The following is an 18,872-nucleotide window of genomic DNA, read 5'->3' as shown; positions in this document are numbered from 1 at the left end:
AAAAATGCAGGTATAAAATAGGGGTTGGGGTGCATAAACCTCTTCTGCTATGAACTGCCATTGACTTCTCTGGTCAAGTGAATACTATTCTTATGCTCTGTTTTAATATAGGTATCTAAAAATATGGACCTTTTTGACCTCACTTGTGTATTTGATTTTTTATGATTTTTTATACTAGGTCACTGATTGCGGCATTAAATTTGTACATAAAAACTGGACCCTGCCCCCTTATGTTGGGCCATATTTATATTCCTAACTTAACAAGTGAAAACACAAAGACCAACACAATTTAAATATTTAATAAAACTGACAAGAGAAAATAAAGAAGAAAACTTACAGCCATATATAAAGTTAAATAAAAGCATATATCACAAAACATTTATGGCAAAATGTTTGTTTTTTGGCTGTTGCTGTTTCATAGGTCCATGAACTTCAATTAAAAATCTGAACATATTTTCAGTAATTTATTAACTTCAACATATTTCAGTAATGTATTAACTCACAATACCTCAGTTTTTAAATAAGTTATATCTTTTTAGCTGTTATTTTGTTCACAATCAACCTAATGAAGCTCTACTCATCACTATCATAGTACTGATGCAGTATAAACCAAAACAGAAATGTCAAGGAACATGCATGCCACACTGCTGTGCCTGAAGAGTCACATAAATGCAGAACTCAATGATAATCAGATTGATAGACTCGTGTAAACAAGGATAGCATTCTGCACTACCAATGTTGTGCTGAGGCATAAAATCTGAGACAAAACAGTTCCTCTTTTTTATAAAGATTTCATCCTGCGTTCATTTAAAAACTTCAACAAAATCAACTGAATTATTAATTACCTGGAAAGTTTGCATCATACTATTTTAAAAAGAAATAAAATAACAATTGGACTAAAGAGTTTACTATCTATAGTAGTATAATTCAAAAGAACGTGTTTGTTTTTAACAACAATCCTTTGGAACTGCCAATGGAGAAACACACTCATTAAAAAAGCCCCAGCAAATTAGGTCAAAATAGTGCAAAAACTAAACTAGCTGGACTTTGATTTTGTTACTGACATGTTCTAACCCAAACCTTAAATTTAAATTACTGACTGGAGTAATTATCCATGCTAAATTACTGACTGGAGTAATTATCCATGCTAAATTACTGACTGGAGTAATTATCCTTACTAAATTACTGACTGAGTAATTATCCATGCTAAATTACTGACTGGAGTAATTATCCTTACTAAATTACTGACTGGAGTAATTATCCTTATTAAATTACTGACTTGAGAAATTATCCATGCCAAATTACTGACTGGAGTAATTATCCTTACTAAATTACTGACTGGAGTAGTTATACTTTTACTATATTACTGAATGGAAATATTATACTTACTCACTAATCGGATCCAACTGCAAACTGCATGGACCCAGATCTGCCATCACAGTATTCATTGGCAGATCTGGGTCTATGCAATTTGTGAGAAGTGATCAGTAGAACAAACAACACAGGCCTTGATTTACCAGTGCAATACATGATGCCAGATCTGGGTTTATGCTGTCAAAGGTTATAAATACATAAAGGTGGTAATTTGGACTTGTTTGATAATGAAAACAGCACACTGCAACCAACTGATTGTTCTTTGGTTTGTACATCACAAATAAAGTTACTGGGACACAACTAATATGAAAGCTATTACTACCCATAGTGGGTGGTCCATTTTATACCTGTTTTGTGATATTTCAATTCAATATAAAGTTGCAAATGGGTATGGATGCACTAGTCATAACGTGAAATCATTAATTTGTCTTCATTTCATACTAAAGTAATGAAAACTTATCATGACACTCAAATTTAACTGAAGTGGGCAGCTTTTATTTGCATGATCATTTACATCAAAAGCTTTTGTGTCCCAGACAAAGATGAACTATGTCAGACTTCAGCTGGACAAATTACACTGAATTTGATGAAACAGAAATGGTACAGTTTCAAGAATTTTGATAAGGTCTGAAACAAATGAACCACAATCTATAAACTCAAAAATGCTAACAATACTAAAAGAATATAACAAAAAGGCTGACATTTTTAATATTTATGCTGCCTTAGATTTTACATCATACAAATACAGAGCAGTTAGCATAATGCCCACCTAACAAAAAATGGAAAAAGTCAGGCAAAAGCTATCAGTAAAAGTAAAGAAAGAAGCAAAAGGAATTAAACACATAAATAAGGGCAAATACAAAAGCATATGAAAGCATACATGGATACAGAAAGTATATGTGTGACACAGTCTCAATCCCAATGTAGCAACACTATGGCTGGAAGCCTATTGTGCACTCATTCCTTTACTGAAAGATACATAATGTATTTAAAAAAAGAAATCTAAGGCATTTCAAGCATTGAACTTTTCATGAGATTCAGAAAATACTGGAAGGCAAAATCTAAAGAAAAACAAAATGAGTAAATTTTGTTACTTTTGAGTATTACATTTTTGTAAATAATCAAAGAATTTAACATTGCTCACATGCTTCTGTACTCTCCAAACATGTATATAGTTTTGATACAATGCATATTTTTATTGTATTTGATCATTAACTGACTAACTTGTTTACCTGCATGGTATGCTGTATACAACTGTGCCAAACAACCCCAAAACAATGACAACAGCAGTCCATAGTGATTAGCTAACCTGGTCAAAGGACATTTTGCTCATAATAATGCCAGCAACTGTCATACACTGTGTGCTTTCTGTTGTATCTCTATAAACGTTCACATTAGTGATACCTCCAAACTGCTGAACCAATTTCAGTAGCACTTTATAGGACATGTGCAATTAAAGTTGTGTTTTTTTAATAAGTTTCCCTTACATCTTTAAACAAGATCTTGTCAGCCACTGTGCAGCATGTTTGTGGGCAAATTGTATAATGCTATTGCCTTGGCACAACATAACTTTTTATGTGTTGATGTGCTATTAAACTCCAGAACAAACAAAAGCCAATTTCTGGCAACTTTTAGGTTTCCATAGCAATTGAAAGTAAAACTTATTTCAACAGTTCCAAAAAAAAAACACAACCTCGCATTATTTTGTAAGTAAAAGTTCAGATCTAAGAAGTACAAAACTATTGTAATTAAAAATGTAAAATTACTTGAATGACATCAAAGTGTAATCAGGTCATCTATATAGTAGTATACCTATAAATATGCTTAGTCATTTGCCTAGATTATGAGGCTATGTAACTAGGAACAAAAAAATGCAAAATTTTTCGCAATATTTAGACACGTATTTTCTGTAATTACTAAACATTCATATCTCAATGCATATGACGTGTTCGAGCAACAAAGTAAAATATGATGGTGAACCATATCTACTCCAACAAACTGCATAGACCCGCATCTGCCATCACAAAATGCACCAGCAGGCATGGGTCTATGCAGTTTGTTAGGAATAATCTGCAGAACAAAAAATCTGATCTGCCAGTGAATTATCTGTTAGAAAATCAGGGTCTATGTTGTCGGCAGTCGGGCTTGACTTATAAACAAGTACATGTGGTATATTTTCCACGAAGACCAACAGTTTGTTATGCAGACACTATTCAGCAGCTTTATACAGTATTATGAAAATGCCATGGACATAAAATGCATTTCTTTACCTACCCTGATTACATTTTTGAAGATGATGTCATATACTATAGAGTTATAACAATAACATAACAGCATAATTGCTTTAACTTTATTCCTAACGGTAACTGTGTCCTTAATGATCTGATGTAAACAACAATTAGTGTAAAGTACTGATGCTATAATTTAATTACTTGAACTGCAGATAAAATGACTACAAATAACTATCATATAACCACTTATAAGTCAACTCCAAACAACACAGACCCTGATTCTGCCACTGCATAATGTGCTGGCAGACATATTCCATGGAGTTTATTCTACAGATTATCCCTAACAAATGCATTGACCCAGACCAGCCTGCACATTATGAAATGCTTGATCTGGGTCTGTGTGGTTTGTACCTGGACTAGACTTAGAAGTTGGTATATACAGTATACAATCCATGAAATAAATATTAATATATTGCAGGGATGGTCCTGGCGTTTAAAAAGCTGTCGCAAAAAAAATCGCCAACCTCAATATTTTGTCGCCAATTTTCAAAAAGTGTCGCCAAAGCAAGTAGTGTACATTTTTCCAAGTGTTAATTTAGTCTATTAATGTAACAGGCAATGAAAATTACAAAAGATGGGTTAGTTAATACTTTAATTACAACAAGCATTAACAAAATGTTACAAAGTGTTACATGAAGATCCGTCGCGATTTTAGGGCTGCCCACTTGTTGAATGCAGTTTCAAAGTCTAATTTTTCACATCTGTACATGCTGATTCTCATTAAATTCTCGAGAGATGAGATGCAGAGCTTATTTCTGGTGTCAGTTTTTATGAGGTTCATCATACGGAATCCACGTTCACAGTCTACAGTGCTGACAGGTGACACTAGTAGTCTCTCAGCAGCACCCCCCCCAATGGCTAGCTTCACAAAGCTTGTAGCGAATTGCTTCCTAACTCCCAAGAATGATCACTGAATGCTGTATAAATTTTCTCGACAAGAAAAATAGGATCTCCATTCCCACGAATGAAATGTACACGAGTCAACACCTGGCAATACTGGACCGTATATATAAGCATAAATTCACACCCAATTTAGGGATTCTTTCACTCCTGTATTTTGAGAAATAAATAATTATTATCAATTATGCAAAACTGTTTTTTTTTTTTTTTTTTTTTTTTTTTGCTATTTCTTGTTGCGGAGTTTAAGTCTCTGCAGCCGTAACACGGGACTGATCGCAAAAGGAAAAGATCAATGAGTAAAATGCTGCACTGGCGACAGATGTAATTGTGATTGAGATTTTTTCCATTTGCTTTGTATTTATACACAGTAGTCGGTACTTCAAAGGTTATCAGTTTTCTATGAAGGTTCAGCAAAACTATTGTATTGGTATATGTATAAAAAAAAAACAGAAGGATTAGCCATACAATTAATTGTATCTGTTCTATTCGCGTCTTCAGAAGTCGGTCAGTTGTAGGTATAGTGCGGTAGCATGATTGACTGTATCGCAGCATACAGTCCTCAGCCCAGATGTCAGCGTAAGCAGATTATGATGTAACAATGCACTGTAAAGATGGGGTTGTCAATAAGAACAAAGGATCGTTTGTGTAACAGATTGATTCCAATGCATTGCTTAGTCAAGTTTGTGGCTTCCTTTCGTTCTGCCTTTTAATTTATCCAGTCCAAATCCATGATTGTATGTACAAGTTAAATAACCAAAAAGTATGTCGCCAAAAAAATCGCCAGATGGGATATTTTTGTCGCCAATAAGGAAAAAAAATCGCAATTTGCGACATTGGCGAAGCCCAGGACGATCCCTGTATTGTAAGAAATTTAACATCAAATATTTACCCAACAATCAATAAAACAGAACACAGAAAATATCCCTTCCTAAAAACAGTATATAGATGAGATATATCTATAATAAAACATAGTATACAATCAGATCCCTTTCTAAAAGTCTAAACTAGAGACCCTAATATCCAAATCAGGTGTCATACCAGATCAAATGTGCAGGAATTTGATCCCCTTGATCAGTGCTAGCAGTTTAAATATACATATATATACTAGGTTAGTACTGTGTTCTCGTCTCGTACGTAGTCTGTGAAGTGGTTGTTGCTGATGCGGTAGTTGTTTCTCTAGTGGTACTGCTAGTAAAACGCCACCCTCGGAATAAGAGGTACGTGTCCACACAATAGACAACGAATGCAGCAAATGTGAAAAACTACAAAAGAAAAATGTGGAAAGTTGTAAAAATGAATTACAAGAAATTTGTGAAAATTTACACAACAAAACTTTAACTTTTAGCCATATCATTACGATGTCTGCAGTGTGGCTGTTTGTAGTAATGTCTAGCACTGGGACATCATGCCTCAGGCATGTAGCATGATGTCCCACCCAGTCACATTATTCTGACACCAGGCTGACCAGTACTAATACTTACCTCTTAGTGCTGAGCACAAAGCAAGGCAGCTGTTAAAACCATTTTTTATAAGTGATAAGTGTTTGGTATGACTTGGCCTGGGATCAAACACATGACCTCCTGAATCCAAGGAGGATGCTCTCACCACTAGGCCACCCGTTTAAACATTAGTGGATGCAGAGAACAATATAAATTTTGATCTTTAAAGCTCTTTTGTTCTAGATGAATTTTTCATAAAAGTTTCCAAGCATATAATATAAATCTTAACAACGTATATTATAAGCCCACCACAATAAATACATGTAGTTATGTACTTCTTTTATGTAAAACCCTCCTTCATTGGTTGGATGCTTGTTCTTAAGCATCTGAAATCTATGTGTCTTTCTTGTCATAAATGTAAGCCATCTACAATATTCAGTCAAAGTAAAAGACACAAAACTCAAGGTTTTTTGAAGAATCAAGTTTCTTTGTACCTTGATACCTAACCCCAAAATAAATAGGTGCCTATTTTGTCTCAAATGCAAGCATTCACAAAGTTTGGTCAAGGACATCTCTTAATTTTACCATCACAAAAGAAATTATTAATTAGAAGCAGCAAGGAAAAACAAAAAAGGTATTAGTATTGATTTGTTGTTGTTGGTGCTGTGGGTTTAATTCCATTTTCCAGCACACGTTAGGCCACAAATAGCAACCGGTATAACTGGTAGAGGAAGAACAACAAGAAAACCTAGGTAAGAACCATTGACCCATGTGAAACTACTGGCAAGCATGAGAGAGGGAAAATAGGTTGACAGATCATGAAAATGTATGTGTGTGTGTGTGTGTGTGTGTGTGTGTGTGCATGTATGTATGTATGTATATGTGTGTTTGTGTATGTATGTATGTATGTATGTATGTATGTGTGTGTTTGTGTATGTATGTATGTATGTATGTATGTATGTATATGTGTGTGTTTGTGTATGTATGTATGTATGTATGTGTGTGTGTTTGTGTATGTATGTATGTATGTGTGTGTGTGTTTGTGTATGTATGTATGTATGTGTGTGTGTGTACATGTATGTATGTATATGTGTGTGTTTGTGTATGTATGTATGTATGTATGTATGTATGTATGTATGTATGTATGTATGTATGCATAAGAATATTTTAAAAAATAAGTGCATGTATATAACCCCAACATGTTCTGTTTTCTTTCTTTTCTTTTGATGCATGGTATAAGTCTTAAACAATAGCTGAAGCAAATATAATAAATTTCAAATTAATTCTTATATCTTATGACATGAAGGCAGCAAAATAAAAGAGTTATTCTCACTACTGTTTTTGTTTTACAGTCCACAGCACTGTTATGCTAAGGGCAATAAAAAACAAAAAGGTTTAATCATGGATTGATGCATACGACTGGGGTACATCTGACCTTTACCTGTCCTTTTATTGCCCAAATCAATCGGTGTTTTCCTTGTTTCATGACCTCTAAAAAATGGAGTGAATGCAAGAGGTAGAGTAATGTGTAATTTTGTGGAAACTATTTTTCCTTCTTTTGGTCCATGTGACTGATTCCTGCCTCAAACGCACGCCTTCCACAATCTGGTCACAGTATCCTGTATACATGTACAGCTTAAGTTATTGCTTGGAAACATTTCTCCTCTTCTTTCAGTCGCTCTGACTTGGATCTTGGAAAAATGTAGCCCAAAACTGTTAATTCGTTTTTATTGCAAATGCAAACTACTTACAAAGTGTGATAATGGCAGATGGCAGGGAACTAGAATCATTGTGCAGAAAAAACATAGGAAATATGGATCGATGGAGAGAAGGATGAATGGACATCATAAAATGGCAATTTTAATGAAGATTTTTACAGTTGTAAGACCCTATACTGCTAAGAAATGCATGTGTGTTTGGCACTTCGAGCAAAAACAACTTACGTGTATGTGCAAATTATCATTTAATCCTGATATTGTAAGTGCAAAAATATGATGTGATGACACGAGATGATTACACGATAAAATTTTGAAAGCCCTCATTACTAGAATGCTTTCTATCAAATTTGATAGATTTCTGTTGAGAAGTTTGTGAGAAGAAGCAATTTCAGGTTTATCTTTTAGTAATAGCAGCCATAATAATGGTGACCCTATCCGATAGCATATCAACATCAGGTGTATTAATACGAAAGCGCTTTCTGTGAGAATGCTTTCTGTCAAATTTGATCTAATTCTATTAAACATGTCTTAAGAACAAAGTCATTTAAAAGTTTTTCAATTTTTAATAATGGTCGGCATTACTGATGGCATATCAGCAACATTTGTAAAAACTTCAAAGCTTTTCATGCCACGATGCTTTCTATCACATTTTGACGAGTTTTATTCAACAATTTTGGAGAAGAAGGTTTTTCAAGGTTTATCTAATTAAGCAATGGCAGAAATATTTGATAAACAATTGGTATCATTTGAAAAGAAATGAAAAGTGATCATACTAGGATGCCTTCTATCAAATTTAGTGACATATTGAGACTTTGTTTTTGATGGAATTCCACCAATAATCAATTGGAACATTTCTATACATTTTAGAGATAATGATTTCTTACCCAGAAATCATCACAGCAACCACATTGTCATTATAAATTTGAATGTTGAAGTTGATCCTTCATGGATTTTGGAGAAGTCATTTGTAGGTTTTTCTATTCTTTGACTGAAAAGTCTCCATGATCATTTCTGCTAAAAAGTCTGTTGCACTGTCTGGAGAAGTCTTTTACAGCATTTTCTATATTTAGTAACAGTGGCCATACTATAATGGTGGATTAAGGATTAAGCATCAAGGGTACAAAATCTGAGACCCCAATCTTCCATGATGCTTTCTGCCCAATTCTAGTCCAATTTAGAAGAGAAGTTTTTGTGTTTACGTCATTTTAAGGTAGGCATCACTGATTGCAGATCAGAATTGAAAGATCTTCATGACAGGATGCTTAACTGACAAATCTGGTCAAAATCAGCTTAGCAATGTTTGAGAAAAAGTCACTTTTTCAGTTTTAACTTTATAGTAAGGGGCCATCCATTTACTACGTACACAAAAATCTAGCAAAGCTTGACCCCTTTCCCCTCGCTGTACACATGCATACATTTTTACATCTCCCAACCTGCATATGTATGCTTGACACACTCCCCCCAAATTGTATAGAATGGTCTATATTTAATCCACACAGAAACCATAAAGGATTAATAATATTAACCCTTAAAGTGCGATATTGTTTTGCAGTATAAGATCCCTCAGTGCTGAATTGTTTGAGAAAAAAAGGAAGAAAACTGCACAGTTTTTAAACTGCATGCATTTCAATAAATATACACAACAGATACACAAACCCTATATGAAAAATGATGGTGGATGTATAAACTTTAAGATTAGCATCAAGGTACATGTGCAAGTTCAACATATTTGCATGTACAGGTGCAAATACAGGTAAAATTACAAGTTTTGACTGTATTTCATCTGTATTTTTGTTTGTTTTTTAATGAAAAAGCTCCAATATATCTAAGAAATGTTATATTCTTTTGTAGTTCAACCATGTACATGTACATGTTATGTCTGTCACAATGTTATATCTAAATTGTGAAAATCACAGGTAAAGAAAAGGTAACAGTTTTGTAAACATGCAATCCATGAATGTCAGAGGTAAATTTAGACGCCTAGAGTCAGTAGCAAATGTTCATGAAAATTTTTCACCTGTTTATTCTGATATATTTCATGTCAACTTGTGCACTTAAAAGAGTCACCCATTGTGTTTATTACCTGTTCAGGTATTATTCTAGCTCATCTGAACTACTACATTCACTCTGTTGGTAATTTACACGAGTGTGGAATAACCTGAAACAATCAGGTACACAAAGTGCCACTTGGCATGTCTCACATCTGAAAGATGTTTGCTTTCTTTTGAATCCCTCATGGTCCTTTCTTCTCTTATTACAAGCAACACAATCACGTGCAGGGTGTGCTCATTTAGCTCCAGGTGCAGCTGGAATAAATTCAGGGAAATGCCTCCCAACGAGGCGTTCAGGTTGCTCACCAGCAAATTTTCGTCCTCTCCTAGTAGGTTCTGACACACCTCCTGCTTCCAGAACCAATGACTTCACTACTGAGACACGGAAATCATGGTGACTTAGTTTCTTCTGCACAGGTGAGAATTTCAGGTACAACTGATAAGCATTTACAATACATACATTCAGTAGATGAAAAAATAGTTTTCTCCACCATTTCTTGGATTTCCTTACTACAAGATTGTACTGGTTAAATTGGTCACTTAAATCTGCTCCTCCTAAGTTTTTCACATAATCCACAATACATGTGGGTTTCATCACAGGTGTGTTTGTAGCAAAATTTGTTTTATTGATCACTGCTACCTTAGCTTCATGAAAACTTGAGATCATATTTACATCTCGTTTGTCATATTTCACCAGTAGCAAATTGTCCTTTCTGCGAAAAATACACTCACCCTGGTTTAGTTTTTTTTTAACCTGCATTGTCTCTGCAACACCTACTCTATTTGTTCACAAGGTTCCACATGCAGAGGTATTTAGCAACTCAAGTTCGTTAAAAAGTTCAGGTAATGAGTAATAGTTATCCATATATACTCTGTGTCCTTTGTTCAAAAGACTAGACTTGCAAAGCAAACCAATCACAATTTTTGTTGTTTTACTCAGCTCATCAGTGTTTAGTTCTAGTCCTTCACAATAATTGTCAAGGTCTCCACCTGTTTTACCAGCATAAATGTGGTAGCCAATACAATATCCACTGCTTTCCTCACACACCTGGAACAGCTTTATGCCAAACTTGTTAGGTTTGGCAGGGTTATAAACTCGAAATTTCAGACAACCTTTCCAAGGGCAGGTAGCTTCATCAAAACTGAGGTTCATTTCTGGTGAATAAACCTCAGCAAATGCTTCAGTTTTTCAATCATTGGGTGGATCTTGTGTAAAGTGTCACCTTGATTGTTCTCGTTGTCTGCCAGGTGTAAATTGCTTAAAATAGCTAGAAATCTATCCCTACTCATTTTTTTGCTGAAGTATGGGGTTGATATCACATCATCAGTAGCCCAGTATGAATCGAGATCAGATTTATGTACCAAACCCATTGCTATAATCAATGAGAAAAAGAGTTTTAGCTGCTCAGGTGTGTCAGGTTGCCATTTCTTCATGCGACTGTTCTCCTTCAAGTCTGTTCCATGAACTCTCTGATCTGCATAACGATTTGTTTGATCTACTATCAAACGCAATAACTTGTCATCAAGAAAAGTCTTAAGTAGTTGATAGGTTCACTATTTGCCATTTAAACATTTAATTTTGAAGTACCAGTGAATGGGGGGTTGACAGGCGTGCCATCTTTTCGCGTCCAGCCAGCATGTACATCCGACTCCAGTTCCACATCTATTCCTGGCTCAAAATCACTCATGGGTATTTCCATCAACACTTTGCCAGCTCCAATAATTTCATCCTCCTCAAATCCTTCAAAATCATTGTCATCATCACTATCAGAATTCAGTATTTGTTGATAGAAATCACCACTGTATTCAGCGTCAGAGATTTTAATTTTTTTTCAGGTACCATGTGCTCAAAAGCGAGTATTTGTAAAACTTCTTTGTTCAATGTTTAGTAAAGTACAACAGAATGCTTGTTACGGACCTTTATAAACCAATCAAATATAGTTTTACAAGCAGTCATGGCAAGTTGAAGTAATAGGATGCGTACATTGTTGCCTACCTGGAAAACAACTTAAGTCGCGACAAGCACTACGAGACCTCGAACATCAGCGCGACTATTGTCGCGACTAGCACTTTAAGGGTTAACATGTTTAATAAAACAGTTCACTGATGTTGAATGTCTGGTCGCATCAAAGAAATAAGCTGCGCAACTTTAAACAGTTTGTCTAGTGACCACTAAAATTCAAACGCAGATGAATAGGTTACGTATTAGACAAATTATTATCGAGGTTTTATCCCACCCCCGTTTCCTATGTGTACGTACATTATCAGTAGACGCCCCCATACGCAAGTGTATGGATTTGGTTTACCCACCCTCCAAGCGTACATACTAAAAGGATGGCCCATTATGGTGGACATATCTGATGGTGAATGATGATCATTTGTACAAAATGAAACTAGTCAATTTCTGTTCAGCAGTTTTTGAGAAGAAGTTATTTAAAAACTTTTCTATATTTAGTAATAGTGGCCATTTCTGATGGTGGATCAGCATAATTTGAACAAATTTCAAAGACTTTAATGCCAGGATGTTATCTTTTAATTTTGGTTACATCTTGCTGAATGTTTTTAGTAATGGCAGTCAAATTTGATGGCAGATTGGCATCATTTTTTAAAAAGAAATCAAAATCTGGTTGAGCGATTCTGAGAAGAATTTGAAAATAATATCTGTAAATAAATGACAGACAATGTATGAAAGAATAAAGACCATATCACAGTACATTTGGCTGTAGGCCAGGTGAGCACAAAATGTGGGATGAGTTACCAGCTTGACCAACTTGTGCTGACAAGTTACTAATTGTGCTGACAAGTTTCTAGTTCTGCTCACTAGAGTGTGTGCCACACAGAAGGATGGACAGATGGACACAAGAATTCCTATATACCCCAGTACTGTAGTGATTGGGATATGCAAAAGACTTTCATTTCTCCATCATTTATCACTGACTGTCAAATAATGGGATGTTTTAGATGATTTTTTAAATCAAATTTATAAATAAGATTAACTGTGGATCCCCATCTGCAACATTTCATTCTATCACTTCTGATAGGCTTTGAAAACATATTTATATATAAATAAAATGTATGCTATCCAAAACTGAAAATATGTATGAAAACAACAACCACACAAAGGAATCATAATAATTTCCTGTCCACTGAATTCTAATTTTCAAGACATAGGTATCTGGGTTATCATAATACAGCATATCCTGGATCCTAAGTAAATACAGTTATAAATCCAATCAGTGCATTATGGATGCACTTACTGTTTATCTGCACCCATTGTGAGTGAATTTGTTTTTGGATAAAGCTACCAAATTTAACAGTATGCTATATTATCCTGGTGTTGCAATATTGCTTTATTCATCAATGAAGACAATGTACCTGATTTCTTTCCTTCACTTTAAAACAGAGTTAATACAAGTTTAAAAGTGGATGAACATAAAGTTTTAAACCTGATAACACAAAATACTCACAGCTGTGGCTCCAATGGCAGAATGGTGTATAGCATTGGCTGCAGCTACTATTCCTGCAATCAACAGCATTACACTGTAGAGAACATAGTAGATCAGCTCCTGTAATGACACAACAGTAGCAGCAGTAGAAGTGGCAGTTTAATTACTAATGATAATAGTAAATGTAGTTCCAATATCAATGAAATTATTTTTTGCCATACTAATGCTTTTTGAAGAAATTCTTTGATAGTTGTTTAATGTTAGTTTTTGACATTAATATATGCAGATGTCAAAATCATGCAAACTCATGCAAGATCTTGATATTAAACAACATAAGCTAGCATGCAATACCAACTACACTGGTCAACAGTGAAATCATTACTGACTTGAAAAGGCCCTAATCTGTAGTATTTTGGTGTGCCGAACACGAATATAACCGTGAAAAATTTGTATTGGCTCTCGTTTTGAAGATATTCATATACCTCATTTTCTATGTTTCACTGTGTAAATTTCTCCAGTAGGACTGCAGCAACATCCGGAATAATGATGTAACATTGCATAATACCATCATGCTCACATCATCCACAGTTGATTGCATCATTTTCTGATGCAATGCAATACTAATGCCATGCGGCTGCTGAAGTAAGTTGACGTCAGCAGTGTACTATACATGTGTAGGCCTATTATACTAATGCCAGGCGGCTGCTGAAGCTGACGTAAGCAGTGTACTATATAAAGCCCAATCAGATAGGTTCAGCATTTAAAATATTTTAGACGTTGTGCGAGACAGTTCAAGCTACTGTTACATAAAACTTATTATTTTATCCATTTACGTACAATAAAGAACAGTAATGCCTCGAAAGTGTGTTAATACCGCGGACAATTTTTGCTATATTTGTGGGGAAGTGACATTTGCCAACCAGAAGAAAAGTATCAATCCTCAAGTGAAGAAGGCATATCATCTTTACTTCGGATGCAAGGTTGGTGACCAAGACAAGCCTTGGGCTCCGCATATATGCTGTGCTACATGTACAACACAGCTTTCACAGTGGTTGAATTGCAAAAGGTCATCAATGCCGTTTGCAGTCCCAATGGTGTGGAGAGAGCCAAGCAACCACCTAAATGACTGTTACTTCTGCTTGGTTCCTCCTCTTTCCGGCGGAATAACGAAGCGAAAGAAGTCGAGAATAGTCTACCCAAACATTCCGTCTACATTGAGACCAGTTCCACATGGTGAGGGACTTCCTATTCCAGAACCTCCAGCAGAATATTCTCTTGATTCATCTGACGAAGACAAAGGTGAGTCGACCTGTTCTTCTCCTGGTCCATCAGCATGCAGTGATCCAGATTTTCACTGTGGTGCATCATCAACCCCACACAGAATAACACAGGAAGAACTAAATGACCTGATTCGTGATTTGGACTTATCAAAGAACAAGGCAGAATTGCTAGGATCAAGACTCCAACAATGGAATCTTCTAGAAGAAGATGTCACAATTACTGCATATGGAAAGCGCCACCAGCAATTGGAGCCTTTCTTCAGAAAGGAAAGTAATCTGATATTCTGTTCCGATATTGAGGGCCTCATGAATGCTTTAAAAATCACTCATGACCCACAAGAATGGAGACTATTTGTGGACTCTTCGAAACTGAGTCTCAAGGCTGTGCTTTTGCACAATGGAAACATTCTTCCATCTATTCCAGTAGCGTATGCTGTCCACATGAAAGAGACATACGATAACTTAAGGCAGCTACTGAATTCCATTGAGTATAACAAGTACAGCTGGCACCTCTGTGGTGATTTGAAGGTAGTTGCCCTTTTAATGGGACTGCAGCAAGGATATACAAAATACATGTGTTTCTTATGCGAGTGGGATAGCCGAGCAAGGGAAATGCACTACATGAGGAAGGAATGGACTCACAGGCAGAATGTAGCCATTGGAGAGAAGAATATCCAACACCCAGCTCTGGTTGAGGCTCAGAAAATCTTGCTACCACCCCTTCACATCAAACTAGGTTTGATGAAGAACTTCGTGAAAGCCATTGACCGGACTTTGCCAGCATTCCGATACCTGTATGAAAAATTCCCTCGACTCAGCGAAGCAAAGATTAAAGAGGGAGTTTTTGTGGGTCCTCAGATTCGAGAGCTTTTCAAAGATGACCGGTTCAACAACTTGCTGGAAGGTGACGCGAAACAAGCATGGAATGCTTTTCGCCTAGTTTCTACAAACTTCCTCGGAAATGTTAGGGCAGAAAACTATAAGGAACTAGTAGAAGACATGTTGATGAAGTATAAGAAACTTGGCTGCAATATGTATCTAAAGATTCACTTCCTTCATTCCCATTTGGATTTCTTTCCTAGCAACTGTGGTATTGTTAGTGATGAACACGGCGAACGTTTTCATCAAGATATCGCAACATTGGAACAAAGATACCAGGGAAAATGGTCCACTACAATGCTGGCTGACTACTGCTGGACACTCCTCAGAGATGCTCCCGAACAGCTGTACAAGAGACAGGCGAAGAAATCTAAGATGTAGTCAATGACTTGATTTTTTATAGGTAGGCTATTACAGTTGACCTTTTACTATTGGAATGCATTTCGTTATGTAAACATTAATTTCTTGCAGATTACAAAAAAACTAGAGCCAATTTTGCAATTTGACTGTCATATTCGTGTTCAGCACATAAAAATTGATAAGAATTGACTAATTTTATTTCAGTAACATGACTTTTGTAAAAATTTGTTGTCCAGTGCTATTTCCCAGTTTTTAAAAAATAATTGAGTCAAGCTACAAACAATATAGACCCTGATATGTCACTGTATAATGTGCAAGCAGACTGGGTGATCAAGCTTAGGCTGGTGATCGGCATATTCCATCCTACATTTGCAGATTTTCAGTAACATTTTACACTACCAGTCTCCCTCTATTGAGTGACTTCTGCCTGCATCAATGCACTTTATGACTCTTTCCAGATGATTTAAGGAATAAAAGACACTTATTTCACTGTACAGGAACAAAAAGGAAATACCAAAAAGGTCCAACAGGCTTTAGTGTCACACATATGACCAGTCTGTGGCTAAAAAGAATTGGTCCTGGACCTCGGACAACTGTAATCTGTAAGCCCTGTATATGACACATCTTTATTATGAAGTATAATAGGCTTAATTCCTTAATCTCTAACAACTTTAACGACAGGGATTCTGAAGGGAAATGGTGATGTCAAAGTTGAATTACTGAGCCATAATGAGCTGTGATCATGGCCTTGCCAATAACAATGTGCTTCTGGTGCAACTATGATCATAAGATAAACCAAAATAATCATTTGAAAATCTAATAAACTTACTAAAAATGTTCAACTTGACTTCAATAATTTCATAATATATATTGTCACATGAATTTAGTTCTCCAATACTATTGATGCTAAAGTTATTTCATGTGTATGTCAGTGTTCACGTCATAGTTAAGTCACAACAATTTGTAAATTTTTGCAGCAAATATATTATACTTCTCTCTTTTCATGACAAATCTATCAAATAAACACCCAAGTAAATCAACTATATAAAAACAATCCCGTACATTCACTTTTTCTCCAATGGACACAGCCTGTTGATATGCCAGTTGAGCTTTTTTTGTGGCTTTGGCAAATATTTATTTAGCCTTCCTTTTTGTCACCACTGACTTTTTTGGCTCAATGTGCAATCATTTCTTTTCCTTCTCAATGACAGCCTTTTTACTTTCAAGCTGGTGCTTGTATTGGCAACATGCAGTGTGCATATTCTGACAGACGGCTACATCTGTTCTCTCATGCAACAAATCTTTCTTCTTATAGTATTTAACTGCACTTTTTCCAGATGCCTTCTGAGCTTCAATTTGTTTGTATGCAGCTTCTTTTGTAGGTGCTGTTCCAAACTCTTCCAACCACGATTACCATAATTCAGATCTTTCTTGCAGAGGTCACAAAATGCTAGTCCTCAAGTGTTCAGTTTCTTTTACAACGACCAACTAAATTTTGATTAACTTTTCACTCCAACCATTCCCATTTCCATATGTCATGGTCTCTCAACAAGTCGGGATGCCATGTTTTGCAAGCTTGCTTCTTCTTTTCATTGCCATCAGTTTCTGTTACATGAAGATTCATTGGATGAATTTAAGCCTTGACCAATCAGAATCTTCTTTACAAGAGTCGTGTGATAACTAATATATGGAACGAATAATTTACAATTATTGTTGCAGAATGGGACAGAAGAGACCATTTTTTTTAAAAAATGGATTGGAGATGATATAAAAAAAACAAACACACTACATCAAGAAAAATCTGATTTAAATCAGGAGAAAAGTGGAATTCCACTTTAAAGTGGAGAAAAATCATGTCTGATATCAGGCAGAGAAAATAATATGTATTTGTCTTTTCTGTCTATAGTATTTAAAGGGCAATAACTCTTGTCCATTACCTCCCCTCGCCACCTATGGCATTAGTTTTATGCTGAGTGAGGCATCATGTAATGCAATGCTTGCACTGCAGGGAGGGTGGAAAGGTATTAAAGTCATCTGATTGAGTAAGTATTCTAGGAGAAACATAATTTACTGTAACATTTTCTTTTTTGTTCATTATGTTCCATGATTACAATAATGTTAGGTTGTTATGTTGTTGTTATAGGGTTTAACGCCATTTTTCAGCACAAGATAGGCTATACATGGTGGCCAGTATTAATGGTGGAGGTAGAACCCAGGAAAACCTCGGAAAGAACCACCAACCCACGAGAAGCTACCCGCAAGCTTTCTCACATATCCAAATTGGCAAAGCCCCGAGACTCTAACCCACGTAGACAGAGGTAATATGGCAGTGATCCATGACAGAGAGCGCTTTTGACCACCCGATCACTTGGGGCCCCAATAATGTTAGGAGAACACATAATAGGCAAAGGGAATGTAGAGCATCCTACCTATATCTCAGTTAACATCTGCAGGAAGATGAATGGATTCTAAATATGAATGTGTGTGATTTGGAATTTTAACATAGCTTTTAACAATTTCTCAGTCATAACGCTACGATGTATGCAGTGTGGTAGTTGATAATAATGTCTAGCACTGGGGTATCATGCTATAGATCACATTATTCTGATACCAGTCCGACCAGTCCTAACACTAATCTCTTAATGCTTAGTGCCAAGCAAGGCAGCTGATAGTACCATTTTTATATCATTGGTATGACTTGGCCAGGGTTCAAACCTGCAACCTCCCATATCCGAAGCAGATGATCTAACCACTAGGCCACCAGAGCGGTCGATTCCCCATGTAGTTAACCCACTCTCCTAGCTTGTGAGAAGTACAATCAGAAACAATGTGATTAAGTCTGTGAAGAAGAAATAATGAGATCATCTTCCCACAAAATCTTTTGGTGAATCTAGTTAAAAGTGCAGAGTGTTAGTCCAGAGTTTGTTCTGATATCAATCAGGTATTGTAGTCAGTTGATGGTCAGGGCAATGCTCACAAAGACTGCTCTTATCTTAAGAGTAGAGATCTTCATGAGGTGATTCTGTTCAAGTGATATATTAGAGTATGCCATGAGCATTATACACTTAAACCACAACGAAAGGGCTTGAAGGGTATGTCCTCTTCTAAGGTTCAGGTGGGAGAAATGAGGCATC

At 35.9% G+C, this 18,872-nt stretch overlaps 1 protein-coding gene across 1 annotated transcript in view; it reads right to left on the bottom strand.

The window, feature by feature from the left end:
- Positions 1 to 284: 284 nt before the first annotated feature.
- LOC149780700 (MARVEL domain-containing protein 1-like) overlaps positions 285 to 18,872 on the bottom strand; it is a 42,121-nt gene continuing 23,533 nt past the window's right edge. Inside the window, exons 4-5 of the mRNA XM_089937735.1 lie at positions 13,241 to 13,339; positions 285 to 5,827 (exon numbers count right to left, since the gene is read on the bottom strand). Coding sequence (XP_089793861.1) covers positions 5,675 to 5,827; positions 13,241 to 13,339 — 252 coding nt within the window. The 3' untranslated portion in view covers positions 285 to 5,674. The remainder of the gene's footprint in view (positions 5,828 to 13,240; positions 13,340 to 18,872) is intronic.

Source organism: Sinohyriopsis cumingii, chromosome 16 (assembly GCF_028554795.1).
Source record: "Sinohyriopsis cumingii isolate HCF-2022 chromosome 16, ASM2855479v2, whole genome shotgun sequence".
In the NCBI taxonomy this organism is placed as follows: Eukaryota; Metazoa; Mollusca; class Bivalvia; order Unionida; family Unionidae; genus Sinohyriopsis; species Sinohyriopsis cumingii.
This window is presented reverse-complemented; position numbering and strand designations above follow the sequence as displayed.